Source organism: Carassius gibelio, chromosome A18 (assembly GCF_023724105.1).
Source record: "Carassius gibelio isolate Cgi1373 ecotype wild population from Czech Republic chromosome A18, carGib1.2-hapl.c, whole genome shotgun sequence".
NCBI classification, from domain to species: Eukaryota; Metazoa; Chordata; class Actinopteri; order Cypriniformes; family Cyprinidae; genus Carassius; species Carassius gibelio.
In genome coordinates, this window is record NC_068388.1 from 5,131,205 (window position 1) to 5,151,463 (window position 20,259).

Here is a 20,259-nt window from a genome sequence, read left to right on the forward strand (position 1 = left end):
CTGTGGTTTACAGTCCCATCAAAATCCCTTTATTCCAAATGGACAGGACCTGAGCCGTCTCTGGTTTAGCATGAGCAAAGATCAGCCTAAATCACAAAGAGCAAACTAGTTCGAAAGGCATGTCTGACTTTGTGTATTCCCTGTTGTTACAGTGTTTTAAAGCACCAATGTACTAAAATAGCATATTTGATTAATTTCCTGCTTTACAATTTTTTTTTTTTTTTTTTTTTTTTTTGCATGCAATTCACAATTGAATGTACTCAAACTCTAGGCACTGAAGTATAATAATAATAATAATAATAATAATAATAATAATATATATATATATATATATATATATATATATATATATATATATATATATATATATATATATATATATATATAGTATATTTCCACTACTTATTTTATTTATTTGTCAAGGGGACATTCTTTCTTTCTTTCTTTCTTTCTTTAAAGCTTAATTTTTTCTGATATTTAGATTTTACAAAGATTTGTAATAGTTTTAGCTTCAGTTAACATAGCACTGTCCTATAAATCTATATTTTTGTCGGTTTTTAAAAACATCTTCTACCCTGCCATCGAATTATTGGTATTAGCAGTGGTCACTGAAAAATACATTTTGTACAAAATAATAAAGTTTGTACATTTCTGATTGACACTTTCAGAATGTCATTTTAGTTGAATTCCTGGTGATACTTGCATACTAAATTGTAGTCTGTGCTTTTTTTTTCCACCCAAGGACTGCATTACCAACTATTACCGATATTTCTTTCTCCCTCTTCTATCTATATTTGCATTTACTTTAAAGTTTTGAACTATGACTAAATAGTTACCTTATTGATTTTCTGTGCTGCAAGCACTGATGTGTTCTACTTGAAATGCATGTCTAGTTTTCCTATGTGACCATTTTTAAAAAACTTCAAAGACACAGGAAACCAAACACTCAAAAAAAGAGGAAATTTTAATTAAAGTCTTCAGAAGACGACGGTGTACAAAACGTGCTGCTTTCAAAGGTGATTTGAGGGTGGTTGCTAAGGTGCTCTGTGTAGTTGTTAGTGTGTTGCTATGCTGTTGCTAGGGTGTTCAGGGTGGTTACTTACTGGCTCCAGTTAAAAGAGTCTACCCTCATGTCTTTGATATTCTGGTCTCTAGATATAGCTCAGGTCCCTCCTTCAATGCAAGTCAGATTGATTTTCACGTCTTTTATCATCTTCCAGTTGGAAACCATAACCAGTCTAACATCACACCTCTACTTAAAGTGATAGTTCACCCAAAAATGAATTTTGCATTCATTTACTCACACTCAAGTGAATTTCTTTCTTCTGCTAATCATCTAAGAGGATATTTTGAAGATTGTGGGTAACCACATTGTTTCTGGTCCCCATTCACTTCCATAATATTTTCTTCCATGCTGTGAAAGTCAGTGGGGACCAGCAACTGTTTTATTACTCACATTCTTCAAAATACCCCCCCCCCTTTTTTTTTTGAAGAAGCAGTAGAATGAAACTCATTCAGGTTTGGACAGGTTTGGGTGAACTATCCCTTTAATAAGCATCATGAATTGAGGTATCATTCATATCTATAGCAAAATTGTTCCGAGCTTGTTCAGATCCATAAAAGTGAATTTTATAACAGAGTTTTACCACATCAGGACATTATATGCATGCAGTGTTTCACATGAGATTCGCAAGATATTCCAGTGAGCACCTTTGTGACACTCACTCATCTATAATGAAATGCTTTTGCTTTCGCTCAACCCCCACCCTCCACACTCTCTCTCCGGTATGGCTAGATTAAAGTGGAGTAAAGCTATTGATGGACGTCCTGTGAGGGTATTGACTTGCTCCACTGTGGTTACTGTAATCAGCTTGATGAATTGGAGGGGAGTGAAGTAGCAGGAACGGCTGTAGTTTATTACTGGGACTGTCAGTTCTACACACCTATACACAAAGGTCATGATTTACTGAATGCGTTAGTTCTTATAACACTTTGCCAACACCACTAGAACCGTTGTCATGGACAATTCAGTCCTACTGTTGAATCGAGTTCACCTAACACCCTATAGCGGTTCCAATTAGCTGAACATCTTTTAATGGGTGCTCCATTCAGTGCTTGCTTAGAAATCTAAAATTTTGTCACATGATTTATGTCCTCTGAGCCCCTTTCACACTGCACGTTGGACCTGTCATATTGCCGGAACATTGCCGGGTCGCCTTCTGTGTGAAAGCAACCACGTCCCGGGATTGACTTCCGCATTGAACCCGGGTTGGGGACATAGTAACATTGCGGGGTTCGACCCGGGACGAGCGCTGTGTGAAAAAAAGCCAGATCTAATTCCGTGTCGAAGTGATGATGCAACTCTTTTACCGGCTGTTTTGAAGTTAGATCAACGTTCGCGACAAAAAAATATGTGCAAACTGTAATGAAGCAGAGATCAGTTATTTCCTCACTTTCCGCGCTGACGCAGAGATCGTTTGCTTGCTTCAGTGAAAGTATAACGTGCCTAATGTTTTCGACTCGTACATTACACGTCACACGCTGATGTCACGTGTCGTTACGGGATCTTCAAGGGTTGTGTGTGAAAGCACGCACATATCCCGGGTCATCACTGGCATTGTGAAAGTGCAAAATCTAGCGACCCGGGAACAATTGGGGCCATTACAGTTTTTGTTTTGATAGAAATAATTTATTTTTAACTTTTTTTATCCTTTTCCTTTTTTTCTGTTGTTTTTCTTTTTCTTTTTTCTCCCCTTCTTTTATTGATAGCGTTTGCATGTTACCTGCAGTAATGGGTGTCTCAGTGTTGTTTTTACTCATTACATTGCCTAGTTGTCATCTGAAGATGATGTCTTCTTGCTGAGTGGCTGCAGAAATTACAGTTCATATCAGTTCAACTCTCAACCTTTGCCTACCTTTACTTTTTGCCAGGAAACATCTGAATGAATGGAACTCTCATCCTCCATCTTTCATTATCTCTATTGTACGTAATTGATTATTCTCTATAACGAGCAGCAGAAATACTTCAGTGTTAGTTTCCATTATGAACCCCATGAACCTTTTCTCCTTGAGGACCTGTAATGACCAGAGGCCACTAATGAGTCTCTCCTGGAAACGGTTGTTATGGCAGCAGCATGCTGTCAATGACGCATAGATATAAATTGACTTGTTGCCACGCTGACGGTGTGTTATAAATGTAGTGCGATTGTACGAGGACGAGTGACTTGCTGTTTTGCATTTCTCTGATTTTGCTGCCGTATTTTAAGAGTACGTTTAAACTGAACGCAGTCTTACATATCCTGCATAACAAGTCCTGGGTGCATGTGTTAAATGTGTACGTGCTGGAGTGTGAAACAGTGTATTTTTAGTTTCTCCCAGACTGTGCAGAGGAGGTGCAGAGACTGCTGGATCTCAGCCCAGACTTCCAGCTCTAGAGTGTCTAATAATGTGTGTGAGTGTCCATCTGTTTATAAGAACAGCATCCATAGTGGCTGGATAGAAAGGCTGATGTGCTTTTTTTCCCCCCTCGATGGTGGGTGTCATTGTAAGTTTTTTGACAAAACTGTGAGAGGTGTTGCAGACTGGAATGAGTTGATTCTGAAATGCAGTCGTTAGCTCCCACCTTACAAACTCACATTTGCTGTCTTACAAAATTACACAACTTTTCGGGGTTCAAAAGTGGGGCATTGCATAATTACACAAAGTTGTAGAGGAAGGGTTGGATTTCAGAGCAGCGATGGCTTTATTGAGAGAATATCTTGATCTCAGGTATCTGTGTTAGTTGGCAGGTTTTGAGGTTTGATGGATCTGTTTATTTAAGGCAAATGCTGGGTTGGGAAGCTCACATTACTAAACATCAGCTTTAGCTAAGCTCCAAACCAGGAAACCTTTAAAGCGAATAAGGCTCATATGATTCCATCTTCTTGTCATATCATTTTCTTTGCTCTTTTGAAATAAGAGTTTGATGTATTATGTAGACAGGCTCTTTAAAGTTCGCTAGCCGAAGCTTCCTCCCTTGTCTAACCAGACCATTAATTGAAACTAAGTTGCAGAAACATCTGGTTAATAAATTTGAATATCACAACAATGAGCGTATTAGCACATGACTGTCTGTGTTTACATATTGACACTTGTTCAGTATTTAGAAACCCAGCCTGCCCTGTAAAAAAAAAAAAAAAAAAAGAAAATTATATATATATATATATATATATATATATATATATAATATTTTGAAAGAAAAATAATTTTATTTATGTATAGTAAATAGTTTTTATTTTTGTGTTTATAAATAAATTAATAATTATATTTATTTTACCAATGCATTTAAAATAAACAAATTATTTTAATTTATAATAGTTTTATTTGTTTATTTTATTTTATTTTTTAAGCCATCTTTATCTATTTTTCCCTGACATGGCCTGGTTACTTCTAAGGGTGGTATAAGTGGTGAAAATGGCAATGTTAAACTAAATTACATGAAGACATGTAGGATATGGCCGTTTTAATTTAACAAAGTTACTTAAACCTTATAAGCTGCTCATTATTTAAAATGGCTAAAATACAGTCAAACTTACTACTAAAAGCAATGAACTCAGATATGTTTACACTAAATACAACATTGATAATTGCTCATTTAAATAACTGAATAAAAAATAAATGAATCTGTTAAGAGTTAGTAGCTAGTGGGGCTGCAGTGTAATATTAAACACTATTGTAAGTGATTAATATTACTACATTGTAACTTAGAAAAGTGTGTTGATGCTGAAGAATTTAGTCATTTAGATCTTCTCAAAGACTCTGTATATTCTGCACAGCATTGAGACTGATATTTTTTCTCTTTAGTTATGCATTTGCTGATTTAGGTTAACCATGTGTGTAACTGACAGAAGCACCAGAATTAATTCTGTTGTGTCCGAGTTGTAGAAATCCCAGCATATATTCGGAAATATTGTACGTATCAAAGATTGAGAACTCATGAATCCTCGTCCTTGTTCTTGAAATGTCACATCATGTTACAGTACCATTTCCTTCTGGGAAGACTCTCAGACTGAGTGTGTTGCGGGGGTTGAGCTGCTGAGAGCTCCGGGTGACAGAACAAAGACCTGAATGTTCGTTCTGTTTTTGCTCTGTTCTGCCCTTTTCTTAAACAGAACCCACCGTCCTGTCAAATCTCTTGCCCGCATTTTTTGTTTGGTGTCACCTTTTGGGCAAGAACCAAGGCTGCTAGAAAATTTTTTGAGTCTTTTTATTTTTTATATTGTGATGGAAAAAAAGTGAACTATACATATCTAGTAGGGCCAGATAATACAGCTTTACAGTAAACATTTAATTTCTTATTATCAGAGTTTTGATCATCATCACAAAAATGTTGATGCAGTGCTTAACTAATTCAAATGATTTTTTTACCTCTTTTTCTTTTTATAGACTTTGGCAACCGCAGCTGAGAATTTCCAAATGGAGCATCAATGGAAAGATGAATTTGAAGTAAGTACTTCTACACGGAACATTTGCAAGGTGCATATTCAATTATTCTCTTTGACTTAACATTTCAAATCAATTCAATCCAGGTGTTTTTTATTGCCCTTTTACAAGGACATAAAGTGGCGTTAGAAGAAAAGATGTTAAAGGGATAATGGAAATTATGTCATGATTTACTCACCCTCATACTGTTCCAAACCAAAACAAAAGAAGAATTTTTTTCTTCTATTTATACAAAAAATACAGACATTTTTTCAACATTATGTGTTGCATAGAAAAAAAAAAGTATATAGATTTGGAATGAATGCAGATTTGGAATTACTCCTGTATCACCATGAGTATCCAAATACTATAATATAAAAGTACATTGAAATTAAAATCTGCCATGCATCCCACATTTCTTGGGTACTGTTTACATAAGACCCATTTTTGCTTTCAAAAAGAGATAGAACTTTTTAAAGTTTGACTTTTTTTAAATTGAAATGCTCAAAAACATCACGAGATTCAATGCTGTAATGCGGCAATGCAAAGGCCAAAGAGGTCTGTATTAGTGCATCTAGTGGTGCTTTAAAGGGCATGAATTTAAAGACTTTTCCAGTGGAGAATTTTACAGTGCAGCTGTGTAACAGCACACTGTCAACATGCTCATTAAAACACTGCTGCCAAAAATATTAACACTAACTGGCCAACTCCCCTAATCGACTAGCTAGCTGGCTGCTAGATGACTAGTCAACCATCTCTACTCACAAGTGACTTATCATGCAACTATGGTGGTCTAACAGCATGGTTCTGTGTGACCTTTCAGCCAATGAGATTGCATATCCAGACTTAAAGGGATAGTTCACACACAAAAGTGAAAAGTTGCTATTTAAATCACAATTTCTGGCCAAAATATGAGTCCACAATCCATAATAACGCTTCATCCAGAGAAAACATCACTCTACTGTCCTCTCGCATCAATGTCCACCGACATATTTGTTTTAGAATGTTTTTTTTTTTTTCACCCAAAAATTCAAAATCTAAATTTCATAAATGTCATTATTCACTTACCCGCATATTGTTCCAAACCTGTATGCCCCCCCCCCTTCTATGGAGCATAAAATAAAATATTTTGAGAAATTCTTTTTTTTTTTTTTTTTCTACAATGACAGATTTTGCATTATTCAGGCAGACTATTACTTTAACAGTTGTATTCATAAAATAATAATAATAATATTAATAATAAAAGTATCAGTTTACATCCTGCACATTAATTTTTATTTTAGGCAGAATAGTAGATTGCTTACTTGATCACAAGAATAAATTCTGAAGTGTTATGCAGATTTTTATATAGATCATTCCAAATGAAGACCTCTGGCAGGAGATGCTATTGAAATTGATAATACCTCCGCTCGGTTTCACTGCTAAATGCTTTGGTGTGTTAGACCTTTTTGTTTAGTTAAATTAAATCGGTTAAATGAAATCAAGAGTATTTCAATTAAATGCAAACAAGTGAATAAAGTGATGAATAAATAATCTGATTGTACCATTGACCACAGTGTTTTTCCTCTGTGTGTTGTGTTTAAGTGGGGGAATGTGTTGCAGCTTAATGGATCTTATTTCACTCCGTGGTGATGTCTGAAGATTTGATTTCACTGAATACACATTCTGCATTTCTTCCACGGATTTATTTTTACTGTAGGCACACACACACACACACACACACACACACACACAGACCCACCATATGCTGTGAATGTTCAAAAATGCCTGACCCCGACAGCACTGATGGCCCAGAGCAGTTGAACATCAGCTGGTCATCATGACCACTTGCTGCAAGACCAGGCTTTCTTTAGATCGCCTTAATATATTTCCCACTTGCTACAAAGCAAATGTATGAAAGTTCAGATCTGTGGAACACATGCTGTATGCATAGTTGGCTTAGTACAGTGATACTTCCACTGTATGATTCACATGATGGGGAGGTTTTATGAGGACATATCACAGGCATACTGTACGTGTTTTAAGATCTGGGCTGGTAACCAAAAGGTTTCAGGTTTGAACCCTATAATAGAAAATAGGTTGTGCATAAGCTACAAAAAAATTGTACCTCTGAGAACACATATCTTAATGGTGCTTTTATATCCCTTTATAAACCTGAAAAATGTTCCTTTCTTTTTAATTATTATTTTTTTTTCTTTTTCTCTGCAGGAAGATGATATAGTTTACTATAATGCCAAGGATAATGTGAGTAAACAATTCAAGACTCTACAGCACACAGACAGTCTGTTTTTTTGTGTGTGCAGATACTACATCAAACATGAATAACATGAGCTCTTCTGTCCGGTTATGATCATGCATTAGTGAGCTTATGTGTGAGTTATTTCAGGCAGTCAAGATATGATGAGAATATATCTTCTCAGCTAATGCAGACTCAGCTGGCGGATACACACTTGCTGTGTGCCATACATCCCAGCTGCCAATTAGGATGAGTCTGTGTAAAACACATTTTTTTTGTTTGTTTGTTTTTTTATCCATCAGAAAGGACAGATTTTTCTGTACATATACCATTCAAAATTTGAAAGAAGTCACTCATCAAAGTTACATTTATTTGATAGAAAATTTTGTGTAATATATATACACACACACACACACACACACACACACACACAAACACACACACACACACACATATATATATATATATATATATATATATATATATATATATATATATATATATATATATGCTGATTTAGTGATTCTAATTATATTTAGTTGAAACCTTGATACATTTTTTGATGAACAGAAAGTTCATAACTGGATTTACTGGAGATATGTACAATACCAGAGCTGATTGTTGTTGTTTCTCTTCCAGCTTGAAGCCAATGAAACAGAAGGAAGAAAAAACCGGATCAGACCTGAATTTAAGGAAGACCCGTCATTCAAAAACCGCCTCACCTCCTACAACCATACAGCTGTGCATATCCCCACAGACATATATGACGGCTGTAAGTAACTCCCCCACCCCCCCACAGACACACTTCCATAGCGCTCTGCCTGCTCCGCTGTAACATATTATCTACTGCTGGGAATCTAATGAGACGCTCTGCTGCTGATTGCTTTGGATGTCAGTTATAAAACAGAGTATAAGTGTGTCTTTATAAGAGCCTTTGGAGGAGAATCTATTTGACAGCAAAGACTCTCTAGGGAAACTTTTGTCAGAATAAGTGCAGGTGTGATTGTTTGGAAAAAACCTACTGTATGCATGTGCATCTATTTAAACTGTATTTCACAAAATGTTTTTAAGCAGGGATAGTAGGCTGGCCAAGCCATAGAGTTAGACGGCTCTTCCCTATTGACCGTGTCATACACATACATGCACACTAAATGGAAGACAAATACATTCAGGTAATTACTTTGACCATTGTGGCCTTTGCTAAGCAGAGTATTTGAATGACAGATGTACCATGTATTAAGCATTATGTTATATGGAGGATGAGCCTTACTTTTAAATAAAGAATACTGAATCAGTTCAGAGATCAAGTGATGCTTCAGTATTTCCAGCACATGCTGACAGAGGTGGCTACCCCTGTAATTTAAGAAGGGAGTTTCCTTGACACTTGTCTTGTAATTGTATACCATTTTATGCAATTATCTGTGAGTCATTTCCTAATGCTATATTGCTATTTCTAATTCAATGTGTGAGTCATTAAGGCATTTTGGGTAGGGCTTTTTCATCTGGTTATGTGTTGGTTATTAAAGTCTGTTAATTTTGTGATTTATAGCAAATGTTATTGGCATATAAAGATCCAGGGATTCCCCCACTCACACTCAGAAATGAATATTGTTATACTCTGAAACGTGATTCTTTCAAATTTTTACAGAAGTATTTTCCGAACTGAGAAGTATGGGTTGCTTAAAATTGCATGAATCCTAGAAAAGCTGCTGTTTTATGTACATTTATTACGTGCATGGATACTGTTGATTCCAAAAGACCAGTATATTAAAAATAAATCAAAATACTAAAGATGTTTGTTTTGTCGATTTTGAGGGTAGACTGTATAAAAACATGGACGTGGGGTCTGTGACGTCACCCGTAGACTCCTGAAGTGTGTTTTTAAAGCCTAAAGTGTGCAGAGCGTGCCGTCGCCATCTTGGCAGCCCGTCATCGCCTCACTCTCCCAGACAATCAAAAACGGGCAAAAAGGCGGGAGCTATTTGCTGAAGCCACGCCCACTTAGCGTGACGGCAGTGTCAGCAGCGGCAATCCACCTGTCACTCAAGTGACCACGCCCTTAATTATGCAGAACTTTAAGTCTTAATATAATTTAAACGGATGAGTTGTAAAAACATTCACCCCCCTCACAGTTGTCATGAAGGGCAAAATTTGCTATTTAGATCGAAATATTTTTTTTTGCACCAGGCTGTAAACATGTTTTTCTGCTGTAAAGTTGGACAATTTAACATGGGAAGTCAATGGGATTGACTTCCTTTTGCAGTCAGCCTCATCATACAGACTATTTTTGCAAGTTGCTTAGATACTTTTTCATAATTTTTTGGATCTTGCCAGGTCTCTTTACCATTCATGTTAATTGTATGGATGAGACAATATGTAAAAAATAGTTTAAGAAATGATGGCAGAATTAAATCTTTTGTATAAGATTTTCCTTTAAACTTATTTGTTATGGTAGGCGAGAGGGAAAATAACCAAGCAGTGATGGGAATAACGGCGTTATAAATAACGGCGTTACTAACGGCATTACTTTTTCCAGTAACGAGTAATCTAATTGATTACTCTTCTCATCTTAATAACGCCGTTACCGTTACTGCCAAAAAATGCGGCGCGTTACTATAACTGATGATGAAGCTGTTTTTTTTTTTTTCATCAGACCAACTAGATCTCTGAGCGAGAGGCAAATACTTTTTTTTACTGTTCTTCCTTGGTTAGTGGGCAGAGCACGAGACAAGCGCATAAATGCTGACGATTGGCTGAGGTAGAGTAAAATTTCATTGTAAGCCAATCAGAGGTAGAGTTGGGCGGGTTTTCGAAAGCACGCATAGTAGTGATGGGAATTCGGCTCTTTTGACTCAGCTCACTGAAAAGAGCCGGCTCTTTGGCTCACAAACGGCTCTTTAAATGACTTTGACTATAATATTTCAATTTTTATTACATAATTATTTAATTTCTATAGGCTAAATTTGAAAAAATAGAGTTGGCTCTTCAGATATGCGAGCCAGCTCCCGAAGTTCAACTAAAAAAGCCGGCTCTTAGAGTCGGCTCATTCGCGAATCGCGAACGACTCCTCAAAAGCTCATTCGCGAACGAGTCGATCCATCATCACTAACGCTCATTCGCGAACGACCCATCATCGGACAGGACAGGACACACAACGAACAACACAAGCCAGTCAGTCAACGAGAGACAGGTATGGCGACGAGCCCAAATAATCCAAAAGTAGCCTTCTCTAAATAGAAGTATATACATTACTTTTTCCTTCAAGAAATTAAAGAAACAATAAAAGGAAATATCAAAAGTTCCCAAAAATCTATCGTGTTATTTGCATTGATCCACTATATAAACATAATATCTACATACATGCCATTTGATTGGAGGCTAGTCTCACTTTGTCCCACAGCAACTTTTTTTTTTTAGATGTGTGTACAATGTTTCATGTTTCTGTTAATAATGTATTGTATTAAGTGTCCATTTCATTATAATATTCAGATTTATCATAAATAATTGAACATGCACATGTATTTTAAGTTCCTTTAAAGAGGGGTAGAGGTGGGGTCACGTTTGAGCATTTAAAATTTAATTTTACTTGAAAGTAACGCAATAGTTACTTTCTTAAGTAACTAGTTACTTTAAAAATTTGTAACTGAGTTACTAATTTAGTTACTTTTTGGAAGAAGTAACTAGTAACTGTAACTAATTACTTTTTAAAAGTAACTTGCCCAACACTGTAACCAAGTGACAGAAAGAGACATAGATGGAAGGCGAGAAAGGTAGAGCTATAATTGCTGTGGTCTTGGGTCTGACCCGACCTTGTGCCAGAAGGAAACATAGTACGTGTATAGAATCGAGTTGGCGACAGGCCCTCTCATACTCTGTGCTGAGACACAGTTGTGTGTGAGGAATGTCCAATATTACTGAAGTGTCTAAATGTCCATTAATTCCAGAGGTTGTTGACTCTATGTAAGGCAATGAGAACCTAGTGGCTTTCTCTAGCGACTCTAAAAGAAGTTTGCACACATCAACCTCTATCAAACACTCAGAAACCGCAAATAGCCTGGAACCACCAGCACACACAGATCTGCTGCTCCCGTCGGGGAGAAAATTGGATTTTCGTGGATAAAGTAGTACATCATTTAGGGTTTCCTATAGAGGAGGGTGGGTGAGCTCCCATGCCACAGTCAGCTTACACCAAGAACAACTTAACCATGATTGAGACAGACAACTCACAGTGGGTGCTGGCAAATTTACCCTCCTTCACATTCAAAAGGGTTGATGTAATATAAGTAGAGCCTGATGAAATAATCAATACTTTGAAGCGTTGAGATTTGTTACTTCACAATACTGTACTAAAAAAAAAAACTTTTTTTTTTTTTTCACATTTGATGTTAGAAAGAAATAATATTGACTGTCAAATAGTGCAAGGCTGTCAAAAGGCATAATGTACTGTGGCCAGAGCATGTTAGTGGTGTGAATCTGATTTCAGTTTGTATTCAGTTAAAGCAAAGTGCACTTTTTTAATTAATTCATTTTTTTTTTTATTGTTGTGTTCATGTTTTACCCCTCAATCAAAAAGGGCTAATGGGCACATTTTTGTGTATAAAAAGCTTTAAACTTTATCCTCGCCCCTTTATTCAAATATTAAAAAAAAAGATTATATTGTAGACAAAGTATACTGTATTTTTTTGGTGAGCTTTTTATTTTCTGTGCTTTTTTTTTATTTTTTTTGTTTTTTTGCATGGTAAAACAAACCCCATATTTCATTATAAGCTGTTCTTTGCCTTTTTTGCCAAATAATTTTGTCAGTTAAATACTTTAACCAAGTTTATTTTTTCCTTTTCCAAATATAACGTTCCTCATATTTTGATGGTTTAATTAAACTAGGTAAACATGGATGGATGGATGAACATATAAATGGGTATTGGATGACAGATGAATGGATAGATGGATAGATAAGAGTTGGGTATATAAATTAATGAATGAATGGATAAATAAAGGGATAAATAGATGCACATATAGGGTAAATTGACTGATAGATGGGTGGATGGGCATATAGATGGGTAGATGGAGAGACAGGTGGACAAATAGACAGGCACCCTAGCATTCGCTGTCACATTGAGTTTGCACTTGCAAGTTCAGCTCACATTTTTTCTTCAGAGAAAGTGTAAATCTGATTATGTCGGTATTTCTATAATATGTGCTATTCAAACATAACATGATTTGTTGCACAGGCTGCAGTTCCTCTCAAGTCATTGATCAGTCTTTTTGTCTTTTTAGACAAAAGGCTGAAGAAAATGTGCCTCTCGTTTGCTTCCTCTTTCTTTTTCTCAACCCTGCCCTCCTGCCTCTGCTGCATGCTAACCAAAAAAATGGAAGTTATGATTGTTATAACACTGAATTTTTCATGCTTCATTACAATAATTGTTGACACGCAGGGTGTTTTCTCACCTGATTAGCATATCTCTACTGGCAGTTCTGACTGCCTATCAGCACACAGCCTTTTTCAGAAGCAAAGGTTTGATAGGATGATTATAGGTTTCCATGGTTCCTTCAGTGATGATGTAGTACAGTCAATCAGCTTGTTTGCCGGTGTGGAGATGAAGAGCCCCTGCATAGCACAGATTTATTCGGTTAACAGCATTTGAGATGAGAGTAAATTACACCTCTCTTTGTGTCTCTCCTCCTTCTCTCAGTTAATTTCCTCTCTCTGGACTGTGCAAGTCAATATAAGCACCATGACCTCTATAAATAGATTAAAGTATTCAAATATTGTATGACGTTAGTTAATGGTGATGTAAAAATAAATAAATAAATGAATAATTTATAAGAATTCATTTTGCATTCAATTTGATAAATAAATAAATAATTTGTTTGTTTGTTTGTACGTACTGTACTGGTCAAAAGTTGAAATTAGTAAGGATCATGTTCTGAAGGATTATGTAAGTGACACTGAAGACTGGAGTAATGGCTGCTCAATATTCAGCTTTACTATAACAGAAATAAATTACCTTTTAAATTATTATATATTTAAATGCAAAACAGTTATTGTAATAATATTTCAAAATATTACTGTTTTACTGTAGTGTTCACCGTATTATTTTTGTATTATTGCGATATTGTTGGGTTTTGAATTAGTTTTTATTTTATGTCTACAGTTTATAGTTATATAGTTTTAGTTTTTAAGTATTTCAAGTTAAACTTAACTGAAATGAGACACTGTTAAAGGCTTTTTATGGAACCATTCAGACAGGTTCTTCTGTGGCATTGTGAAGCACCTTTATTTTTAAGAGTGAACCACTGTTACAAATTAATTTACCAAATTATTTGTTCAGATATACATAAGCTAGAAAAGCTATAATGTGCTATAGTGCATCTAAGAATAAGAGTTCACCATAGTAAAAAAAAAAAAAAAAACCTTTGTTGACCACTAATCTGCATATTGGAATAATAAAAAAAAGCAAAGTCTTTTGTTAAATCTAGATTCCAGACTGAACTCGTAACAAATGATCAATGAAATACTAAACATTGTATGTTATTGCCTGTTTTCCAGCAACCATTGTGTTAAATGAGCTGAACTGGACTGAAGCGTTGGAGGATGTCTTTAAGAAAAACCGAGAAGAGGATCCAACGCTACTATGGCAAGTGTTCGGCAGTGCTACTGGATTAGCTCGCTATTACCCAGGTAATGTCTTATAGTGTCTGTTTTATTCTGAACTCACACATTTCAGTGCATGTTACAATCAGAATCACACAGATACACATCCTCCCCATCCCTTTGCAAGACTCCGCTGTCTCTAATTGGTAAACATAGCATGCAGTCCCAGCTCAGATTACACCAAATTTTCATAACAAATTATAATATAAAATATCTCAGCAGCTCAGCAGAGAGCTTATTGTATTCTTCTGAGATTTAATGATGACAGAGGAGAAAAGTAATTAGGTGCTCAATTCATTTTCATTACTTTCAGATTTGTAATTGGTAAGGCTTTACTAAAAAAAAACGTTGCATATAAAGTGTATCAGCCACCATTGAACCCCCGTCCCCTAAGAGTTTGCATTTCTGAAATGAATATGTGTTGTTTGTAAAGGAATAATTCTCCAATAAATCTGCCACCCTTATGTTTTTGCTAAACCTATATGACTTTTGTTTCTTCTGCAGGATGCAAAAGCTAAATTTTGGAAGAATATGGTTATTCTTTTTCATATAGTGAAAGTGAGTAAAGACAGCGGCTGTCAATCTTCAGAAAAGAAGGATCATAAAAGAGGTCCATATAACTTCTGAAGCCATACAAACACTTTGTGCAAGGAACAGATCAAAATTATTCACTGATAGTCTCCACTTTGCTATAAACAGTTAAAGCTGGATCATTGAATAATTGAACTGGATAAAACTAGATAATTGAACGAATCATTGATTCAATTGATGTATGAACCAGACTGACTCAAAAAGAATGATTCTTTCACAAATGTTTTTCTCATGAATGTTTTTGAATGCAGCATGAAGAGCAAAAGGCAATATTTTCAGTGAAATATCAGTTACAAAAAACCCTACTTGAACTTGCATCATCACAATTTTTTATTATTACTGGCATATTAATCAGTTCCTCTTTATCAGACTCTGAATATAGTGCACAAGTAATATGGACCACTTTGATGATTTATTTAAGGTTTAAATTTTTTTTATTATAATTATTATTATGGTGTTTAAAGACCTTAGTCCTCATTCACTTTTATTATATTAAGAGGAAAGCCTGGTTTAGTCTTCAGAAATTCATCATTTATATTCCATGGAAGAAAAAAGTCATATGGGCTTGTAGCGACATTTTGGGTGAAGTATTCCTTTAAGACTGTAATATAATAAGATGTGTGCTCCCAACTATTGATTGTCTCGTTATAGAAAAATATGCGCCTATAAAATATTGATTCTTGTAAACTTCAATTAATTATAGCTGGCATAACACTGGTCGATTACTTTGTTACGGCCAAATCGCAGTGTCTCAGACTATCTGTCAGCATTTACAGCTGCAATCCACTCACTAAATGTCAGAACCAACGTGGGATGCCATTTATGAGGAAACACATCTTGTTATATGTTCAGCTGTGATAGTCACAGGTGAGCACCCTCATTTGCACCAGGTTATTTTCTCCATTAAAGAGAAAAATCGAAGCTGAAATTCTACTGGGGCCACCAAAGCCCTATTTCCCCCCACATGTCGGCTCACTGCAGTCAATATGAACCACAAACCACCCCCCACTGGTCACACAAACAGGTTTCTAGCAAGGCTTGCTGATGTGCTCATGACAGAGATGTGACAAATCAAATGGATTTCGGGATCAGGGGTCACTCATATTTCCATATGCTGTCTCTGTCCATTCAGCTTCCCCTTGGATGGATGCCAGGAAAACACCCAGTAAAATCGACCTGTATGATGTGCGCCGGCGACCTTGGTACTAATATGTGTTTCTGTGTGTGCGCTCTGAATTATTTGTGTTTGTTCCCTTTTATTCTTGAACCTTTTATTCTTTGTTCTCTCAGTTTAAAATTCTCCTTGAAAGAGATCCAGAATATTTCTTTCTTTGTATCCAGGTATGTTCAAGGTGCCGCTTCGCCCAAGGACATGCTGATTCTTGTTGATGCGTGAGTATTATGTGTATGTGCTTTTTTGCATCAATTTGCATTTAGTCTTACATGCTCTATCCATCCATCGATGATAAGAAAATAAAAACATAAACATCATATAGTTGTCATTTTACTCACCCTCATGTTGTTAAATGATGACAAGGGTTTTCTTTGTTGTGTGAACTTTATTTTTAACTGCTGTTGTGTTTGTGCTGGTGTGTTGCAGGAGTGGAAGTGTGTCTGGACTGACCCTTAAATTGATCCGAACTTCTGTCAGTGAAATGCTGGAGACACTTTCTGATGATGATTATGTCAATGTTGTCCATGTAAGTAAGATCACGTGGCTTGTGTGCACACTGTTTACAAAGTAACATTGTAACTAGTAAAATTGCATTTTCTCAATCTGGTTTTCACATTTCCATATTTTTCCAAGCAATTCTGGAACATTGTTTTGCACCAGTACGTTTTTTTCTAGAATTTGTTGGTTTTGTTGTAATATTCCTAATTTGTATTTTGCTTAGGATAGCGTCCAATTAGCATCTGCTAAATGAGTAGCCTACATGTAAATAGCGATAATGGTAGCAACATTTTGGAGTCTCGTTGAACAAAAGAGTTCTGTTGACAAAGATGTTGTTTTCTTTATAGTTGTTAAAGGAATAGTTCGCTCAAAAATAGAATAAAGATGTAGATGAGTTTGTTTCTTTATCAGAACAGATTTGGAGAAATGTAACATTACATTACTTGTTCAGCAATGGATCCTCTGCGGTGAATGGGTGCCGTCAGAATGAGAGTCTAAACAGCTGATAAAAACATCACAATGATCCACAACCAATTCACAAACTCCAGTCCATTAATTAACATCTTGTGAAGTGAAAAGCTGTGTGTTTGTATTAAATAAATCTGTCAATATGATGTTTTTATTTTTAAACTGTTGCTTCCAGTTCAAAATTTAGTCTACTGTCCATAATAATGCATTCCCCAGTCAAAAATTGACTCATCTGAATCAGGAGAGAGATATGCACAAATCAAGAATACAGATTTGAGACGTGTTTTACTTGTGGATTATTGTGATGTTTTTATCAGCTGTTTGTACTCTAATTTTGACGGCACCCATTCACTGCAGAAGATTCAAAGGCAAGTGATGTAATGCCAATTTTCTCCAAACCTTTTCCGATGAAGAAACAAACTCATCTACATCATGGATAGTCTGAGGGTAAGTACATTTTCAGCAAATTTTTGGTAGACTATCAGATGCTCATCCTCATGTAATTCAAAACCTATGTGAAGTTCGTTCTTCCAAGAAATATGCATTTCAGTTGATCTGTTAGTATCCAAAAAGTGTCGCTTCACTGCATTAGCAACTTTGTGGATCTAATAAAAGTTGTTTTCACTACTTGAAGTTTGGAGGACTAAATTTGGTTGTCGAAAGTGCTTTAAGAAGAAAAATGTGTGTGTAAATAACAAACAGTGTGTGTGAACAGAATGGGATTAATTGCTGAGAATAGTGTGACAAGTGTATTTAGCTACAGCTGTACAGTAAAAATGGAACAAGACACTGTTACTTGGAATTCAATTTTAAGTGAGGAGTATCTAGTGTTTGTGGGTTGCAGGTTGCTGTGTGATGCAACAAGAGTATGTGTGTGTGAGACAGAAAGAGAGAGAGAGAGAAAGAGACAGAGGAGTTGTAATGAAATATGGATCTGGCTACAGCTTGGCACTTGAAAACAGGCGCTTAACGAGAAGGCTGCTTCTTGGCTCTGTGTGCTGAATTGGAAATGGCTGGACAAAGCGAGAGGAAGATATCAGCCTGAGTGAGAAAGAGAAGGCCAGAGAAAGAGGGAGGAAATTGCTGTATATCATTCGTCTTGGAAGGAGCCTCCAATCCATCTTGGCTAGCTGAGCTTTTTCTTTGGTGCTGCCAGCTTTGTTCTCAACTTTTCCTCTGGCCAAAGGAGCTCGTAGTATGCAAGTGCATTATTTCATTATTCGTTTTATTACAGCCAAAAATGAAGATTGTATCATTATTTACTTACACCTATGATGTTCCAAACCTTAATTGCTTTTTGCCTCTATGTCCTTTTCAATTAAAATAAACATAAAGCTTTCAAGCACTTTATGTAAGTACGTTACATCAAGCCTACTGTTGCTGATGAATGATTCATTTGAGTCAGACAAATGATTCTGATTCTTTCACATACGTAGATTTATTTATTAATCACAATGGTCTGTTCCTCTTGACAGCTCACTTGAGAAAAATATTGTGAATAATAAATTAAAATGTGTGTATTGCTGACACTTTGCATGAATTCAGAGGACTTGGAATATTGTGGGCAAGTCACATTGACCACATTTATGATGCTTTTATGTTGCTTTGGTGGCCTTAAGCTGGAAAGCTTTAGTCCCTATTATTGTAACTACATGGAAAAGAGCATAAAAAGAAAAATCTTGTTCAGTTTTTGTACTCAGGGTTATATTACCCCCAAAATCATGCTTGGCATCCCACATTTCTTAATCTTCAGTGAATAAAGTTTGATTCATTTATTGTTTTCACTTCTCAGGGGATTGTGAGGTTTTCATGCATTGGGGAATCACTGTTCCGATAAAGGATTAGCTCTGTGAGATCTGTCAACAGGATTCGCTTCAGGGAGCGTATGCCAATGAGAGTGTAGAGTGGTTATGTGTGTGAGTAGTTTGTGTGTATTTGAGCGAGAATGCATCAGTTGGATACCCGAAGATCAAATCTGGAGTGTGTGTTTTTACAGATCAGTAGTATTAAAGCATCTGTGGTTTTAAATAAAAGGGCTTTGTAGGCATTGTGTTGGTTGAATTTATAAATCTATAATATGGTAGTGATTTTATAGACTACTGATCACCACCAGTGTAAACAACAAGTGCAATAAATATGGTAACTGTTTAGTTTTTATTATGATCAATATACAGTTTTATGACTTTAGCAATGCAATACAAATAAAATATAGAATAATTTATTTAAGGTTTTAATTAAGCTCCCCTCGTGAATATGTATACGTTTTGCTTGATAAACAAAGCCAAGCCCTTCTTTTGCAAGATATATCATGCATTCCTGTCAAATTACAGTGAAGAACAAGTCTTGGAATAAATATATATTGTAATACAGGCTGCGTTTGGAATTTAATACTAGTGTGCTGCTTACTGCATACAGCACAGTACATATGTATACACAATATATGCCTGCTACTGGTGTTTGTGTGTGTGTGTGTGTGTGTGTGTGTGTGAGAGAGAGTGCTGCACGGGGGCTCTCGACTGTCTCCTACAAACAAATGTTGCTCATTTTAACAAGGGTTTGTAATATGATGCCACATACACAGTTACCAAGGCTCTCATAACAACATCTCAAGGATTTCATAAATCTTCATATATTTTTGAAAAGCCATCTGAAGGAAATGACGAGATTTGGTCATTTGATCATACAGTGGGCCAGTGATGCAGGCGGTTACACACAGGATCATAAAAATGGGTTTGGGTTACACATCTGAGTGTAAAATACATCACATCTAAATGAAAACAATTCATGAGAACAATGTGTTGATTATACAATTTAATATTAATTTCACAATAATATTCAAACATTGTGTATAGTTTTTCTTTCCTATCCAAAATAGAATTTCTCATCTATTTTCAGTTTGGTGCTCCAAAATAATAAAATGTGAATAAAATTGCCTAAATTTCACACATTGCATTGCATATTTAATCAAACCATTTGAATCAAACCATGATCAAAGCAAATATTTACACTGTTAATCATGCTGCATAATCCATAATTAATTGGATCTATGATTCAAATATGTTTTATTTGTATTTAAATATTTTTAAGGCTGAGTCAAAGCAGGTGAAACAAATGCATGCTTGCTTCTTTCATAGATAACACGACATTCAGCCTTGTCTTAACATAAGAGCTGTAATCATT

General features: G+C 35.8%; 1 protein-coding gene across 2 annotated transcripts in view; it reads left to right on the forward strand.

The window, feature by feature from the left end:
- LOC127934749 (voltage-dependent calcium channel subunit alpha-2/delta-1-like) overlaps positions 1–20,259 on the forward strand; it is a 92,517-nt gene that overhangs the window by 31,551 nt on the left and 40,707 nt on the right. For both annotated transcript variants that reach the window (XM_052532321.1, XM_052532320.1), the window contains exons 4-10: positions 5,425–5,484; positions 7,669–7,704; positions 8,336–8,468; positions 14,244–14,375; positions 16,072–16,141; positions 16,281–16,331; positions 16,540–16,639. In XM_052532321.1, the coding sequence (XP_052388281.1) occupies positions 5,425–5,484; positions 7,669–7,704; positions 8,336–8,468; positions 14,244–14,375; positions 16,072–16,141; positions 16,281–16,331; positions 16,540–16,639 (582 nt within the window). The remainder of the gene's footprint in view (positions 1–5,424; positions 5,485–7,668; positions 7,705–8,335; positions 8,469–14,243; positions 14,376–16,071; positions 16,142–16,280; positions 16,332–16,539; positions 16,640–20,259) is intronic.